Source organism: Salvia miltiorrhiza, unplaced genomic scaffold (genome assembly GCF_028751815.1).
Source record: "Salvia miltiorrhiza cultivar Shanhuang (shh) unplaced genomic scaffold, IMPLAD_Smil_shh original_scaffold_447, whole genome shotgun sequence".
Taxonomy (NCBI): Eukaryota; Viridiplantae; Streptophyta; class Magnoliopsida; order Lamiales; family Lamiaceae; genus Salvia; species Salvia miltiorrhiza.
Window position 1 is genome coordinate 264,552 of NW_026651550.1, and position 17,967 is coordinate 282,518.

A 17,967-nucleotide genomic window follows, 5' to 3' on the forward strand; every position below is an offset into this window, starting at 1 on the left:
GTGCCGAAAAGAAACAAGACATTTCAGCTGGGACGGAGGGAGTATTTGTTAATTTTTTTAGGGTTAAGGTGCAGATCCACCCCTGAAGTGGACACCCCTAGAGCGTTGACCCCCTCATTCTCGACCTTGGCACAAAAACCTCCCTCATAGTCCAAAATTAGGGTGCATTTAAACCCATCGAACAGACGGTCGTTTTCTCGCCGTTTACTGACTTTTTTTTTTAAATTTCTAAGTGGGACCCACTATTTAATTTGTTCATATTTCTTTTATTATTATTTTCTTCATCTCCATGGGAGAAGCAATTGGAGATTTCTTCGTCGACTTCCTAATCCGGCGCAAGCGGAGTCCAGAAACGGGGCTGCAAGAGTTCCGCCGCCTTCCACGCTCCTAGGGAAAGCTGCTGCCGCGTGTTAACAGGATGACATTTAAAGATATGAAAGAAGTATGAAGAAATTAAATAGTGGATCCTACTAAAAAAAATCAGTAAACGGCGAGAAAACGGTCGTCCGTTCAATGGGTTTAAATGCACCCTAATTCTGGACTATGTGGGGTCAACCCTCTAGGAGTGTCTAGGGGTGAGCAGTCGGTCCGAACTGGACCAAACCGACGAAACCGAGAACCAAATTTTTAATATTTTTTGGATCGAACCAGACCAACTGAAACCCTAGGACCGAACCGAAACCGCCATCGGTTCTCGGTCCGGTTCGGTCCAAAACCGACCATTTTTAAAATATTAGAAATTAATAAAAAAATATTAATATAGTAATAAAAATATTAATAAAAATATTAGAAATTAATAAAAATATTAATAATATTAATAAAAATATTAAATATATATTTAAAATATATATATTCGGTTCGGTCCGGTTTTCGTCGGTTTTGGCCTCGCCGGGACCGGGACCGAACCGAAATATTTTCGGTCCAAAAAAATAGGACCGGACCGGACCAATACATGGACCAAAACCGACCTGGACCGAAAAATCGATCGATTCGGTCCGGTCCGTCGGTTTTGGTCCGGTTTTGCTCACCCCTAGGACTAGGAGTGTCCACTTCAAATGTGTATTTGCACCTTAACCCATTTTTATAAAAAATAAATTTTAATTTTTGAACCCGACTAGTCCGATGGGCTAGCCCGAAATTCGAACATTTAGAATTAGGGTTGAAAATTTCTAATTTAATTTTTTTCTTCAATCCGATTAGCTCATACCCAAATAACCAATAATCCAATAGAGCTAGTCCGAAATCCGGTGAATTAACCTATTGACACCCCTATGTGCTATCTCCCAACACCACACATAAACCCCCCTCTTGCCGATTTGCATCTTTTGTGGATTTGCATAATCAGAATATAGGTTAATAAAAAAAGATAGAGAACATTTAGATAAATGAAAGTGGAGGGGTTAGTTAGAACATTCTCTAATTTAGGAGGGTCTTAGTGAAATTGCACAGCTTGTGGATTGGGACTAAATTACAAATTGATAAGTTGAAGTTGAAGCTAACTATTGAGAGAAGCTGGCTTATGTCCCAGTTGGTTTGGAAATCGATTTCACAAATCCAACACATTGATTAATGAATTTCAGATCTACCGGAAAACATCAACCCTTTCCATAGATTTATTTGAAGAAAATGGACAAGATGAACCAAGCATTTGAGAGGATGAAAATGCTGGTGGGAATGGAGGTTGACGACGAAGAGCAGCTGCAGCAGCAGGAGTCTTCCTACATGGACGATTTCAATCGCAACTGCACTTTGTCCACCAAACAGGTCAAATTTAGATTTTTAAGGGGTTTTTTCTTTCTATTCTTTTTCTCTCGAATGCAATTATTCCTGTTGCTTGCGCCGAAATATAGTGTAGTGGGATTTTACGAGTGAGATAGTTGAGGATTCAAGATGTAATGATGATTAGCTATGTTATTTTGGATTTTGGAGATTGCGTGATAATCATTGTTAATGAACTTATGAGTGTTTTCTACTTCTTTTTCTCAGAGACTCTATGGTTTTGCAATTTGCTTATCTGCTGGTATAACTTGCACACTCTTGGTAAGTTTCCCTCATTTTAGTTATCTGAATTGAAGATGATGAAAGATCTCTTTTTGCATATGGTTTTATGCCAAGTGATAAATACATCTTAAGGATGTCTCCCAACAGATAAACTACTGAAATTAACCCATTTGTATTTATGTCTTCTGCCTGACAGTCGATGCTTGTTTTCTTCCATCCTGTCAAATTTGGGATAACCTTTTCATTAGGCAATCTGCTTGCTCTTGGCAGGTCCGTATTTCGATAATACTATGAACTACATCGTCTTTGCATTTCTCGTTCTAACATATTTGCCAAAATGGCATCCAATTCCACATTTTGATATCGCTAATCACATGCTTTATGTTAAGATCTCATCTCTTAAACAGCTGCTGTGGAGTATCGTTACACATTTTCTTTCTGTGTACCTTGATTGGTACAAGACAGTTCCTTTCCTACATTCCAGTTTATTGCATGACAAAGATGATACAGAGTTTGATTTATTTCTAATTTTTGGTGTTATGAATGATCAACTGCATTTGACAAGGAAACCCTTTTCAGACACACAGCTTTTATATCCTGTCCAGCTGCTTTTAACTGATTGTCGCCTACTTCCTTGGCATTTTATTCATAATTAAAGGTCAATCAAGGGAAACTATATATCTTTGCTAGTTGTGGAACTCTTAGCTTCTGTTGACTGATTTTTTGCACATGAGATTGACATTCTCTGTCTTTTCATTCTCATTCTATGCTTGCCTTTTATCATATAACATCCATTTACCTCACAGTTTCTGATGCCACTACACTTTCTAATTTCTATGATCATCTTCAAATCCAGTAGAAGTAAATTTCAGATGCTAACTTTGATGTTTTTCGGTGGCAGCACAGCATTTCTTATTGGCCCTAAAAGACAAGTCACAATGATGCTTGACCCAGTCCGTATATATGCTACAGCAATATATATTGCTAGCATCATAATAGCTCTTTTTTGTGCTGTATATGTGAGTTTCTTATATAATTTTTTTATGTTTTTGGTTTTGTAACTTCTTTAATCTCCTCTTATCCTCGAACCTAAGATTCTCTCACTTAAATGTCGCAGGTCCGGAACAAGCTATTGACGCTTCTGGCAATCGTGCTGGAGTTTGGTGCTCTTATTTGGTATGTCTTGATGTATTTGAATAATTTGTGATTGGCGGTTTTCCATGCACCCACACTTTTTAGTTTATTGCTTGGTTGGGAGGAAATGAAATCTTGAGTTGCTTTGGTTTACAACACGTCGAAGAATACTTATAGTTATAGGATATGGAAGACGATTCCTTGACAATTTTAAGGAAGGCCATGGTTCACGCATGTGATGAAAAGCTTTGGCTAAGAGATTGCGGAAACTGTATAAATCTAATGTATGTCAAAGGTTATGAAAACTGTTATCATTTGACATTAGGTATTTCTAGCCATGAAGTGATTGTTCTCTAGAGATATTGGTAAATATGTGGAGAAATAGAGGGAGGAATATCTTATGCTCATTTGCAGGAACAATTTTTTCTTCTCTTCTCTTCAAACAAAATGAACTTGCTAGGATCAAGCACTGCAACTTATATTGTTCAAAAAAGCACTACAACTTATACGTAACAGTATAGCTACTAGTAGAGGTGCAACTTTATTTCCTCAACCCTGCAAAGTTGCAACTGCAGAACCTAGACGTCTGAGCTTTACACCGGAGTGCCATTGATCAGTTAAAGGCTGCTCCTGCAAATCCTTTTCAGTCACCCCCAGCAACAGAGAGACTCAAACCTTTGACCTCGCTTTCATGTCACTCTTTAGGGTTTAGCACTACCACATGTGACTTTGCTTATAAACACTAATACCGAGCTAGAAGCTATAGTTGCTATAGAGCGCAATATTTTATCCTTAGTGTTGGTAGGGTAGAGCTTTGACTTCTTCAGCCCAACTGCAGATGGCCACAGGTTGTGGGTGGAAGATCGTTTGCATTCTTGCACCCACCCCTCCTTTAGTCCCTAAAGGATTCGATACCAAGTTACCAACCAACCATTGCTCTGGCATCCATCAGATTCCTTCACTTTTAGTTTTAGTATGCCTTGAACTTTCCACTGTGATTATCAAGATCTTTCTCGTGTCTGGAACTGTCTGTCCATGAATCCTCCGTTATTTTGATATATATAGAGCCAGAGGATATATAATTGATATTGTGGTTGGTGTGAGATCTCAGTGCCCGTTTCTATTATGTACAGGTATAGTGCAAGCTACATTCCGTTTGCGAGGGCCATGGTTTCAAAAATCATGGTAGCATGCTTCGACACCGAGTTCTAGGGCACAACACTCCCAGCAGCAGGCTCACGACTTGCAACTACAGAATGATGGAGCCGAGTGGCTCACTAGAGAAATGGAGATGGTTGAGGTTGTGTTGAATACTCTTTGGCTAAGTAGAAGGTAATGGGGTGATTGTGGACTCCTTTTTAGTATTTGTATCTGGTTTTGCTAGGAATTCAAACCACTGATATGTTGAGGTCCGATCTTATATTTAACGAAATTAATGGGTTTTTGGTGGGTGCTGTTATCACTTATCATGCCTAACTCATCCCTCCGTCTACATAAATGCACATGTATCTATCTTCACACGAATGCCTAATTAAGGAATAAGGTGTGCAGTTTATATACATATACCAGGCTATATGATAATGGCACTGCTCTCAACAATTTAAAATCATATTTATTTCTCTTAGAGACATTGACTTCAATACAATGATTAGCTTGCTTTAAAAGAGAATCAATAATGGTTCCCTATTTCTTCTGGCCATGATGACTCGAACTTACTAACTGAGGTGTGTTTCGTTGTTCAATATCCCCAATTTGAGCGTTGTGTGAATTCGAAGAAGGTGGGAAAATGAAATGATGATTGTAGCTATATATCTCGAAAGAAATATGCATTTATGCTTTCAGCACACTCTTTAAGAGTGTATATATTTTGTGCATGGTTGGAAATGTTTGTGTTGTATTGAAAGAAGGAGATGGATAAACAAAGTGGTGGTGGTGGGGAGGTGCAGATTCCTCATCATCATCATCATCAATGGCGTGATGATGCTCATGCTCATGCTCACCCTAATTTCGGAAATCCTAGTAGTCACTTGGGTTAGCCATCAAAGACTAATTAAAAATCTATTTGGGTGCACCATATTCAATTATGATTTCGCTAAGCACACATCCAATTTCAACATAATTAATTAGTAGTTGAAAGGCGGTGCGCAGATTAACTTAAACCTGCCATTCATTGACAAATAGACACTACACTACACTAGTAGGAGAAGATTGACTGCAAATAAATACAGTCTCGTGCATATATATATACCTCATTTGTCTCACAAAAACATACTTTTTTTTAACTATTATTTTGGATCGTCTCATAAAAATACAAACATTTCTATTTTTGTACACTACTCCACCACAATCACTTTACTTGCTATCTCTACTTTTCATAAAGTGAGATCACTTTTCCACTCACAAATACACTTTTATCTAACATTTCTTAAAATTCGTGTCACTTACAAATATTCATATTTTTGTTAAACGGAGGGAGCATATGTCAATACAGATTAATCCTTTTTATTACATCCTGCAACAAATGACTAAGCACTAGTCTTGTGTTTTGCTTTGCTTGGAAAAAAGGGCGGGGCTGATCTTGTCATTTCCTGATGAGGAAGTTACACAATAACAGTTTTAAATGTTAAATTATTCTCGTCATCTCACCTCATGCCACAGTTTGCTCATAACTAGGATTAGCCAAACTTATGATGATGATGATTTAAATAAATGAGACATTTTTCTAGGGGGGATCTTAGCTCATTAACTCTTTAAAAATAGCTCACTTACTACATTATACAACCAAGTTATTAGAGAATTTGTTACAGGTTACAAGAAAATTATGTTAATTTATATGGTGAAAAATGTAGGATGCTTTTGAAATCTGCCTTATGCGCAAATATTGATATTTCTTCAAGTCAAGAAATGGGAATTGATCTGTGCACTTGAAACTGATGGCAAAGCAATGTGTATTTCCACTTTGAAAGATCAGTCAATGCTGTTGGTAGATCATTAAGGACTAATTATAGAATTATAATCCTAGTAGTTTGGGAGGTTGCAAATAGAATCATGTATAAGAGGTTTAGTTTCAGCGATAATACATGATTGATAAAATAATCCAACTTAATCAAGTGTTTGGTTTGCATGATACGATCCGTGATGGATCAATTGTAATAATCCAATTATGTAATTATTTAATCATTCCAAAACCGGGTGAATTATTTAAACACAATATGCTACTCATAGTCATATATAGTATGCTTTTAGATAATTCTTTCTCTCTATATAATCCCATCTCTGTCTATTGCTATTTGCTTTTTGTTAAAAGTCAAGTCTTTGCAACTACACTTCAAATAAATTAAGAGCATCAACATCCGGCACCGGCTGGTTCATTTGCCAGCTCGAGTCAGCATCGGTGATGGGTCAATCCATGCAAGGGGGGCTTGGCTCGAGCTCTGGCCCTTAACAATGAGTCAGGCGAAAGAGGCAAAAATGCCGAGAGCATAAACACGCGCCTATCATAAAAATAAATGAAAAAAAAAATTGAAATAATCCGTCCAACGGAATAAAACGGCAAGTAAGCCATTTTTTTTTTTTTTTTGCATCTATAGATACCATTTCCCGTATACAATTTATACATCAATTTCTACATATTTTCTTCATTATTTCTCATTTCCTCTCATTTTTCCACAAGCAAAATAGCTTCGTTCTATTCTTCTTCTTCTTCGTCCGATGGGGTACTCAATTCTTGTTTATTTAAAATTTATGTTTGATTTTTTTAATTGATGTATATTTCAAAATTTGTGTTTAATGTATTTCAATTATTGTAATTTTTGAATTTAAAATATATCAAAATTCAAAACCTCAAAACTAATTCATATGAGTCAACATGATGAGCCAACCGAATGCAACATTTGACTCATAAATGGGCCCGAAGCATGGTTGAGTTGAGCACGGGCTCAACCAATGATGATGCTTTGATAGCCTTGGCATTTACCCTTTTGCTTAATGCTTAATGTTAGAGTTAAACTTTTTAACTCTATATTCAATTTTCTTTTTAATGAAAGGAACTTTAATATTCAAATTTAATCCTCTAAGTTTTATCTTCTTCACTAATGTTTTTTAAAGAGAATTATTAAAGTACTTCGTGCAGATTAACAATTAAAAGGAGAAGAGATAAATTAACCAAGACCAAGTCAATCTTTAATTTTAGGAATAGCTAGCTTATTTATCAAATAAACTTTAGCTATAAGATTGTAACGTTCTCCAACTTTAAACTCTTGCTCTCCAAGCATACTATTCATCATCTACAAATAGGGTGGAAGGCCACTGCATTCAACACCAATTTAAATAAGGAGAATACAAGTGTTAAAGAGCATGACTATTAAAGATGTATTGTTACAACATATACTTCAACATCTAGTTTAACGTATCTTGAGTGGGAGATTCGTGTACCCAGTACTAGCTTATAAGTTTTATATATTTGTGATACACATGTTAGCTTTAGTATAAGTCTAGTTGTTGCTAGCATACACGATAGAATTAAAAGAGATATTTTTTCTTATCGAATCTACTTAATAAGAAGAATTCTATTAAGTAGATGGATTTTTATAGTGAATTCACAACTGCAATTAGTTAACTTTCCAGTGTAAAATCATTTTATTGTGTGTACGTTTCTTTTACGTTGCTTTACTGTTTTTCACAAGTAATTGTTGGATTTATTGTTAATACAATCTGTTCAACATCTCTGGTTTTAGGGGAGCAACAACTTTCACTTAATAGTTGAGATATTATGAAGGTTTAAAATGTAACTATATGTATATAAACTGGTGCAATTAAGTTGGAAATGTCAACTACAAGGTCTGCAATGACACAGGAAACCATACATTTCTTCCTATTCTTGGAATTCAAAGTCACTGCACAAAACTGTGTTGGATTTGCTCATAGAAGCTGACTTCTTTACTTGAAATTCTGAAAGCTTGGTAACTTCTTATGTACATGGTATTACAGTATAACAACATTTGTATTAGGTACATTGCCCTCTCATCGAATTTGGCTCGATATGTCAATGTTAATCCTCTCTTTCACAGTATCATACAAACTGCGGCTGTAGCAGTATTAGTAAGTAAAGAGCAAAGCAGATATCCAGGGATTCCTCATTCATTGTTCTGTGCTGCACGATTTTCTCGCTGTGGAGGTTCTGTATAAACCTGACCTTGATCTCTGAAGTCTCGAAATATGGACAGGAAAGAGTTAAGGCTCTCTGATGAAGCTCCCCCAAGGATCCACAACAATAGCGAACTAAACGAACTCATGGCCCCAGGATTCCCTCCGCCCTCTGGCTGACGAAGGACAGGTTGCTCATCAATATTCAGAGGATCGCCTAACCTATTAGTGGGCTGTTCCTCAGGACCAGCCCCAGCATTTCTTGGTGTTCCTCCACCTCGAGGTGCAGGTACTGGTACTGGTCCTGGTCCTGGTCCTGGTCCTGGTCCAGATGCCATATCTGCGTTTACAGCTCCAGAGTTCCTTGTGTTTAATCTTGTGATCCGTAATGTTGACGCCAGAATAGTAGAGGATGTGATATGAAAATCTGGATGCTGCTGAAAATGTGACCGACGATTTTGCATGAATCTCTGCAACGCAGGAACCTGCCAGGATAATCTATCAGTAATCAATTTCTCAACGACAATAACTAATGGGAGGACATGAAGAATAATTAAACCCTACCACTGGTATCTAGCAACAATCTTTTCTATGCTATTACTTCTACAAGACCGCATGAGGTGGGTACCCAACTTTGATTAAAGAGGGCACAAACAATTCATCAGCTAGTGCAAGTTAGATATAAAAGTTTCTCTAATTTGTATGATCATTATCTGAGAACATTGAGATTACTTTTGAATACAATTGCTCTCCAGTTCACAAACCCACAAACTGAACAAATCTAAAGAGAAAGCCAAAAGGTGGGCTTTCATGCCTTTACCCTCATTCGTGATTATTTTTCTAACTTTAGTTCTGCAGATTCTTAACATAAGAGGGAAGGACACCAAAACTAATGGTTGGAATGCACTACTTGGTTCATCAACTTCTTTCAACCTCAGACCTCTATTATTTTTGGCCAATTTGGTATAAAGATATTTTTCTAAATGGCTTTCACTTTTTTCCCCTAAAGTTCTGGAAAATGGTCTTTTACTGTTGGCACCTTGTGTTGGAAAAATTCTAGATTTTAGAGACTGGTTCTGATAGGAGTTGTAAAATCTTGAAAATTTTATACAGCACAAGTAGATGAGCTGATGATTGCAGCACCATCAAGCTTACACCTATACATTCCTATTGCTCCGTTCCAGCCATTTCTTATTCCCCCTATTCTACCTACCCTTTTTCTTGTTATATCAAATTCACAGCTAATGCCTCTCTACTTTGCCAAATCTTCCAGTCTGAGAATTGCATACATCAATATTAGCATTTTCACATTATTTTGCCTCAATCTCACTACTCCGATTCTACCTTCCAAGATACTGCATTATAAATGTAAAAAGCATATACTGATTGAAGCATGGTGTACCTCAAATCTATTCCAGAAATAGAGGACAAGGTGTTGCATAAACGCTGCAGAAGTTGAGAGAGCTAAATAAGAAAACCCTGCATGCACAACAATGGCATGTCAGAGAATAATAATGACTTGGATAGTGTGATCATCTGATGCTGAGATACTAGAATATTACCATATGTATAGGAGAAAAAGTATATGTGAAACACTAAAAAGTAGAGCAAAAAGAAGCGAGGAAAGAACTTCATTGATATTGGTGTACGGACACTGCAAGCAATAGAAGAAACAACTGTATCAGTAAAAAGAGTGCTCAAGAATTGGTCACATACAGAATCAAAGATTAAAATTAAGGTCTAAGTACTTTACATCTGCATTAATACCAAACATGGTACACAAATTATCAGGCAGGGCCTATTTATCGTGTCATCGGGCTTTAAAGCTGTGGATCACATGGTAGTCTACCACAACCCTAGACATATAGATAGTAGACAGTGACATTGGGTGGCTTTCCTTAGTTAGATCAGACATCTTATCCACAGGTTACCCCTCAAATACTCAATTTTTTGTACCAAGGCATGGCTGAAAAAGACAAGCTCAGGAAAAAGGCAAAACTGATTGCAATATAGGGCGTTCTGTTGTCAATATATCATTCAAAATGTTTAGTTTTATAAATATACTGCTATTTTTTTGTTCAGAAACAAATCAGGCTATATATTCTTTCATCATTATTTAACTTGCTTCTCTTGCTTTTTTCATTTTCATTTAGTTGTTAGGTAGAAGCTAAAGGAAAGGGAACCACCTGATAAGCGTGAAGAGTTCACAAATCCAGACAAGAATCAAGACCATAAAAGCCAAAAGCTGATCATCATAAAACTCAAATAGAAAAAATAGTATTCCAATCATTATCTGGATCGAAAAATAAGGAGACATGTCAGCAAAAGCATAAGAGTTCACTTAAAATGGGAAACAAGGAGTAAAGGATCACCAAAAGAAATTGCATGCTTACCGGTACAAAAACAAGCGATTCAATTACATGCACAAAAATCAGTTGAAAGGTTGGAAGCCTGTGTCGAGCATGATGCTGGAGCTGGACTGTAATAAGGATACATATTTCGCAATTAAATAAAGACAACATAGATATCAAGTCAAGATCAAAATATATTTCAAAACAATAAGTTGTGTAGCTCTATTTCTTCAAACATGTAACTTTTGTGGTGACAGCACAATGTAAAACTCAAGTTGACTGATCTAATATTACTACCTGTTTCAGAATGATAATGATGCAAACTTAATCAATGATGTATTAATTTTATTGTAATTTTGCATTGCATATAGAAAGACAAGGACAATCATTTAAATAATAGCTCATTTGTCAAAACAAACCTGTAAACTTCAGCATACGTGTTTGCGTCTCTCTCAATGTAAATGAAACTGACATTGTGGTTGTGAAGAAAACAAACAGTGACATCATTAATACGCCGCACTTGGTCACAAGATAGTCTGCAAAAGACAGCAGAAGAACAGCATGTCATATTTTACCATCATGTGACATTTATTTTTCACAAGACAGAGATTAGATATGTCTGAATTTACAGCCACAAGCAATCTGTAATGGCAGACGCATATGCATAACCAAGTGAAAAGATGCCAAAATTGCACCTTATGTTCCTCATTTATTTTTTATACCATATAAATAGAAACATTTTCCAACCGTAGAATATAGAGAGTAACCAACAACTGATGTGGCGATGGCCACCCAGCAATAGATACAGACAGGTGAAGACAAAAGCCAAGTCAGTTCAAATAACAATTCAGAAGAATGAGATGAGACCATACACATGGAATAAGTCATAAACCATTCAACCTGAAACTGAACTACGCACCCACTGGTTGAACTGTTAAATTTGATGATAAAGACACTTTCAAGACTCTCGTTAAGTATAGAGAAAAATGTACAGCAGTCAGACAGAACAAATGGGAATAACTTTGAAATAAGCACAGATTAAACTGGAAACTATAGCTAGGAAGTGGTAAAATACTAAACCTCCGAACTTTGCAGAACTTTCAGGCTGCTCGTGAGCATAGGTAAGGTTATAGAACTCCTTTGTTTGGTAATTATAAAGGTAACCTGCCCAATTGCAAAACATTTATTATAATGGAAGGAAACACAAATATAATAGCACTCTAGGCTAGCTATGCCATACTAGATTAAGATAGCAAAACCATTAAGTATAGACTAAGTGTTTTAATGGTTATAGTGATAAAATTACACCATAGGTTGACTGATTTGATCAAACCCATTAACTCAGAGATAGTAATAAAAAACTATATGGCAGAAGAGATGTAAAAGATTCAAATTGCGATTGCATTCTGTTACACAATAATCAGTGAATGGTTTTATGAAAGAGCAAAACCAAGGGTAAATTTTCAGGCTTTGATCAATAAGTAAAAGGACAGGAGTGTAATAGTTCTTCCTGCGACATATAAATGTAACTTCAAAATTGTGGAGGAAATTCAATGTAAATAACTGAGGCCACACAGGTACTTGATACCTTGGCCAGGTGAATTCAATAAACTATTCATCAAAATAGTGTCATATCCTACAACCCTGTTTATCAACAACTGCTGCCACCTGAACAAGAACCATATCAATTTAACGTTAGTAGCTAGAAACCTAATAAGTAAATTGTCTTGATGAGCTAATGTCACAATTATCTGTAGTATTTGATTTCATTTCAAGTAAAATAAATAAATATTGGAAGCAGAATACATATCTCAAGTTAACTTTCTATCTTCTACTTCAATTCATGTATTGAAATGTGAACAACTTTGGTAGAAAGGTCAACATGCAACTTTTAACCGTTTTGAGTTCCAGCTTGATGTCAGTCAAATATACCCTATATACACACAAAGTGAGTAAAGCTAATAGAGCATTGCAGAAAATGATGCACATATGTCTAACTCATAGAAGCATAAAACTCTCCATAGTTAGCCCAGTAAAAGTGTCAATGAATATCTGAGTGAAACTGTGGGTAGCAGTAGTATAAAACAGTGGCCCTTTTTTCCTAAATTCAATAATATTCTCACAAGAAAACCTATTCTATATACAAACTAGATAAAAGACTTCGAAACCTTGGCTCAAACTAAGCAAAAGGAAAATATAAATTAAATGGTTTAATTATTTCCAAAATATTTGTGTGCGTGTGTTGGCCTAGCGGTAGGAGGTTAATGCCCAAGACCTGAGGTCTTAAATTCGAGTCCTCCGTAACATGGTCTTTAAATTTCTTTATTTATTTATGTAATTTATCAATATATATATATATATATATATATATATATATATATATATATGTGTGTGTGTATATCAATTAAATGGGCAGTCTTATCATCTAGAAAGCAAGAAAGTGAAACATTATATTTACCGGTTGCCAAAGCAATTATGCCGAGCTGAAATACTGATATTAATTGTACGGATTCCATGCATTGATCTGGCTTCTTCAGGCAACAAAAAATAACCCTACACAAGAATGAACCACATAAACAATAGCTGAGAGAATTTTGCCTCCCAAATTTTGCAAGATTTAGCACTTAGCCATAACTTTGATTCTTGACACTTAGCCATACAAACTTCACAAATTTGACACTTTACCACCCAAAAGCTAATGTTGGTGGTTTTGTGCCAGAGTTTTTGTCATGAGCAGCATATGTGATGCTTGTAAGGGCAAAAAAAAGCCTCATCAAGACATTTAGTTTTGTTAATTATGTTAACATCTTTCTCACTTTTTCTTCTGGAAAATGAAGAAAATTTGAATATAAAAGAACAACTGTTCATGAAATTCATGCGACTGTATTATTATTTTTGAATAAAAAATTATGACATTCAATCTGATGGGTGCATGTGACAGAAATTCTGATGACACTTTCATGCCATTAAAAATGTCATGTGGGCGGAAAATGGCACAAATTCTAGCGAGAAAACTACAGGCGGTAGCTTTTATGGGGTTGAATGTTACATTCGTGAAGCTTGTATGGTAAGATGTTGAGATTCAAAGTTTGTATGGCAGTTAAATCTTGAAAAGTTCCAGAGGCGAGTGTAATTTACCCATATTCTTCACGACAACACAGAATAGCTCACTGCAGAAAGGAAACAAGAAAATCAAAATGAACCAATAAAAAACACACCTTTTCCATGGTATACAAATAAGCTGGTTCAAATGCCTTGCTTCTCTTCTCTAGCCACTGCACTGAGATATTAATATAAAGTATAATAAGATTGCATGAGAATGAATGTTTTGTTATACTCTTAAATATCCACAAAAAATAAATTGATCAACCAAATAGTAGGGTCTGATAACATCAAGCTAAATTTAAAATCACAACAAAGTAAAGAAGTGAAGTTTAGCATGAAAGCATGTTTGTCAGTTTTTTATGATGATAATTCCTCATTCTCCCAAATTTCTAGATACTATATACTTAATTTATTCTTTTCCCTTCCTGTTGTCTTTTAAAACACTTGTTTACATTATAAAGTTCTTGCCTAATAATGTTTTTGGACTTTATGATCTAATCACCCATGCCTCGCTTTTCATTTTGTCAATCATCAACTGAATTACTAAATTTTTACTATTTTCCCAAACCACCAATTTCAGCCCAGGATGGCAAATAACAAAACTCGGATATTTCAGATGATAAAGTTTGTTATAACCTTCTAACAAAAATAAAAATGATCACACCCAATATATGTTTCGGCAAGAGATGCTAATTTCATAAAAAAAAAAAATAGGTATCCCTTTAATCCTTTAATATAGTTTAATTTCCAACACATTTACTATATTTAATGATAAAACAAACTAAAAACCGAAAGTTTATTATTTCAAAACCCAGTTATCTAACAAAAAGTCAATTGATTTGATAAGTATATAAATCTTTTTCCTCCACAAGAAACCAACTTCAAACAACACAAAACAAAACAAACAAAAACCATGGCTCATTTTTCCCTTGTCGTATTTCTTCCTTAAGTCATTGTCGCAATTAGAGAATGCGAGAATCCAGAATTCTTCCAATTTATCAATATAAAGGCTGAGACCAGCATATTGAGACGGACTAGTTACCAGCTCATATATGTCAGGAAGTCGACAAGGCAACAATGTCTGAAGCAAAACACACTCAAGAACTCATGTAACAACCTTAACCAAACTTTAGGAAAGCTTTGAAACAAAAGCATGCTAGGATTTAGGATAGTCTTAACAGATTACAAGTAGGTTTCAGAAAGTGACAACTTCCCTGCATGGATTTTCTAGGGTCATATAATAGGTCGAGAAGGATAATGAAATCCATGGGATTACAAAACAAAAGATAAAAAAAACACATCATTCGAAATTGCATGGACTGGAACCGTTCACCAAATGTCACCAAAAAGAGATGAGTAGAGAAAGCATCTACCTGCATAGGAATTGAACCTATCCAAATGTAAGATCTTTAGCCACTTGGGAATATCAAAATTCAAATTAATACCAGCAATGTCCTGCATGGATATGGGGTCCCGGTTAATTAAAACTGCTTTGCAATGTATGTCTGAAGCATAAAATAATCTCTCATAACAAAAAGTGCGTGTGGATTCCTGACATATCAGAAGCCATTGGTAATCGATTCATAGAAAGGAAAAAGAAGAAAGATATCATCATAATCTGACCCATAAACCTCCAAGAATTCGCCTTGCTAATCTCAGAAAGAAAGACAAACGGCCATGCCACTTTCTACCAATATGAAATATAGCCGCCCTAAGAGATTCTTTTGGTGAAACGAAAAACCTACTGTGAGGCACATCTTTACTGACTTTCATTATCACATCATCAGATGCTGGCTTAAACCTTTCACTGCTGATAGAAATTTCTCTTTGGGATTCTAAAACATCACTGTCAGTCTTCCAAAATTGTAGTCGAGATTTAACTATCTTTGCATCAGAGCTTATCCAGCTCAACCACGAATCTGCGACCAAATGGGGTGAACCTTCGCCATCTGCATTGGTGGGTTCTTCACTTTCAGCGCCAGTTTCTTTATTATGGGCGTCTATCTCCCCATTGATGGGCTCATTATGCGACCACAATCCAGCGCTGGTGATCTGCAGGAGAGCAAGCAAAACTGAGAAGCCGTCATAATCAGTTGAACAAGAAAGTTTTGCACGTCACACAAAGTTAGCAGCAGCCAGACTTTCGGAGAAGAGTCTGATTTCGATAAAAAGAAGGATCACTTCATACCTTAATCTGAATAAGCTGGGCATCAGACATTTGGGCACTAGAGAACTCACTGGAACAACCAGGCTGCAGCATTCAACGATAATAATTAAGAGTAAAATTTTCATCATAATAAAGAGGTAATATGAAACTGAAACGATGAAGCCCAAATTCCCTCTGGAAACAGTAAATAATTTGATAAACTAACACCACCAAGCCACAATTGTTCTCGATTATACTTTTCTTTTCTTTTTTTTTGAGAGAGAGAGCGAGGAAACCTGCTGAACATAATTGGCGTGCATAACAACGAGGATACAGAAGAGGGTAATGGCCAATAAGAGGAAAAAGTATTCCAGCTTAGCTCTGATTTTGGGGGTGAGCATCTCAGAAAAGCGCTCCTGCACCCGTATAAAGGTCTGCTCCGGATCCATTTTTGATTGCCGAAGGAGGAAGACGAAGACGAATTATCCTGCGAATTTCTGATCTATAGCTGCCATTTGGGGATTTTGAGTTTGGTCAGAGTTGGACTATTGCTTTTGTCCCTCAATTCAAAACTGGGAGCTCGTTCCATTTTCCGACTTTTCACACAAGTTCGCCCAAAAGGCATATTGGGATGTTCGGCTAAGCTTATTTTAGAAAGCTCCTAAGGTCATCCACTGTATAAAATTAATATGGGCTTTTAGACGTGGTTCTAGCTCACCTTTCATTATAAAAAAGTTAATATCTCAACTCTTAAATTTTGATTTTGATTTTATATTTAATTTTAATATTATTTTTTATTAAAATTAACAATCTAAACTTCATTAAAATAAAAATCAAATACTGACATTAATAAAAAAACGAAAATAAAGAGACATTACAATAATTTCGAGAAAATTAAATCTACAAACTATGGCTCGACGGGACCAAAGCGTGCCCGTATATGTTCGACCAAATCGTTGCGGAGGCGAGCATGAAAACGACTGTCCTTCATGTTTGAGCTTCAGGCCATATAGGCGGCGAATTCCGGCGGTGCTCCGGTGTTGAACTCTGTTTAATGACCGCTGCTTGATCCCACACCGCCGGCGTCGACCTCCCAATCTGTTGCACTCTCTCCTTCATCCTCGATTATCATGTTGTGTAATATGATGCACGCAAACATGATACTGCTTATATGCTCTTTTTTCCATAAACGAGCCGAACATTTGACAATAGCCTAACGAGCTTGAAGAACACCAAAAGATCGTTCCATATCTTTTCTTGCAGCTTCTTGCATCACTTTTAACCTTCGCTTTTTCTCGTCGCTCGGAAATGTGAAGCTTTTGACGAATACTGGCCACTCCGGGTAGATGAAATCGGTTAAGTAGTAGCCTCTAATGTGATGGAATTGTTAGCGACAAAGTACATCGTTGCTTCATTGCCCGAAAGGACATCATTGAATAGCGTCGACTGATTGGGAACGTTGATGTCGTTGTTTGAGTCAGCAACTCCGAAGAAGGCGTGTCAGGTTCACATATCTTGAAAAGCAACGGCCTCAAGTATAATCGTGGACTCGCCGTGATCCCCTCGAGTGTAAGCGCCATGCCAAGCCACTGGACAATTCTTCAAAGTCCAGTGCATGCAGTCTAGGCTCCTCATCATTTCCAGGAACCCATGTTTCGCCTCGTGCATTGCAAGTAGTCTTTGAACGTCGGCGGTGATTGGCCTTCTCAAATATACCCCGCCAAAAATACGAACAACGGCTTTACATAATTTCTTCAAGCACCTCAATGCTGTCGTTTCTCCTATGCGAAGATATTTGTTGCAACAATCAACAGCAATATCATACGCCATTTGTCGAATCGCCATTGTGCACTTCTGGATCGTCGTAAGTCAAAAAAATTTATTTTTATTTTTTAATTCAAATTGTGGGGCCCACCTGTCACAAACCAATTCTTCCACGCCGGCGCCGACGAGATCACTCCAAACTGCTGGAAAATCGACCCCCCTCACATCCACTCATTCCTCTCCAAAAATGGGACGTTCAGCCATCTCATCTCCCTCTTCATCAACTCAACTGCTGGAAGGGTTTCTCCGATAGAATTGAAT

At 36.5% G+C, this 17,967-nt stretch overlaps 2 protein-coding genes across 2 annotated transcripts; one reads left to right on the top strand and one right to left on the bottom strand.

Annotated features, from left to right (window-relative positions):
• The first annotated feature begins 1,384 nt into the window (after positions 1–1,384).
• On the top strand, positions 1,385–4,615 carry LOC131004640 (uncharacterized). Its single transcript, XM_057931338.1, has 6 exons — positions 1,385–1,764; positions 1,987–2,040; positions 2,198–2,271; positions 2,903–3,020; positions 3,119–3,177; positions 4,269–4,615. The coding sequence occupies exons 1-6, from the start codon at positions 1,627–1,629 to the stop codon at positions 4,345–4,347; spliced, it is 522 nt and encodes a 173-aa protein (XP_057787321.1). The 5' UTR covers positions 1,385–1,626; the 3' UTR covers positions 4,348–4,615.
• A 3,435-nt stretch (positions 4,616–8,050) lies between these two features.
• Positions 8,051–16,536, bottom strand: LOC131004635 (membralin-like protein At1g60995). The gene is made up of 14 exons (XM_057931334.1): positions 16,179–16,536; positions 15,925–15,987; positions 15,360–15,788; positions 15,110–15,191; positions 13,850–13,911; positions 13,090–13,184; positions 12,220–12,299; positions 11,712–11,795; positions 11,051–11,167; positions 10,674–10,759; positions 10,467–10,573; positions 9,843–9,934; positions 9,683–9,759; positions 8,051–8,765 (listed from the first exon to the last, which is right to left on the bottom strand). Exons 1-14 carry the CDS (start codon positions 16,329–16,331, stop codon positions 8,271–8,273), a joined length of 2,022 nt encoding a protein of 673 aa, XP_057787317.1. The 5' UTR covers positions 16,332–16,536; the 3' UTR covers positions 8,051–8,270.
• Positions 16,537–17,967: the final 1,431 nt, after the last annotated feature.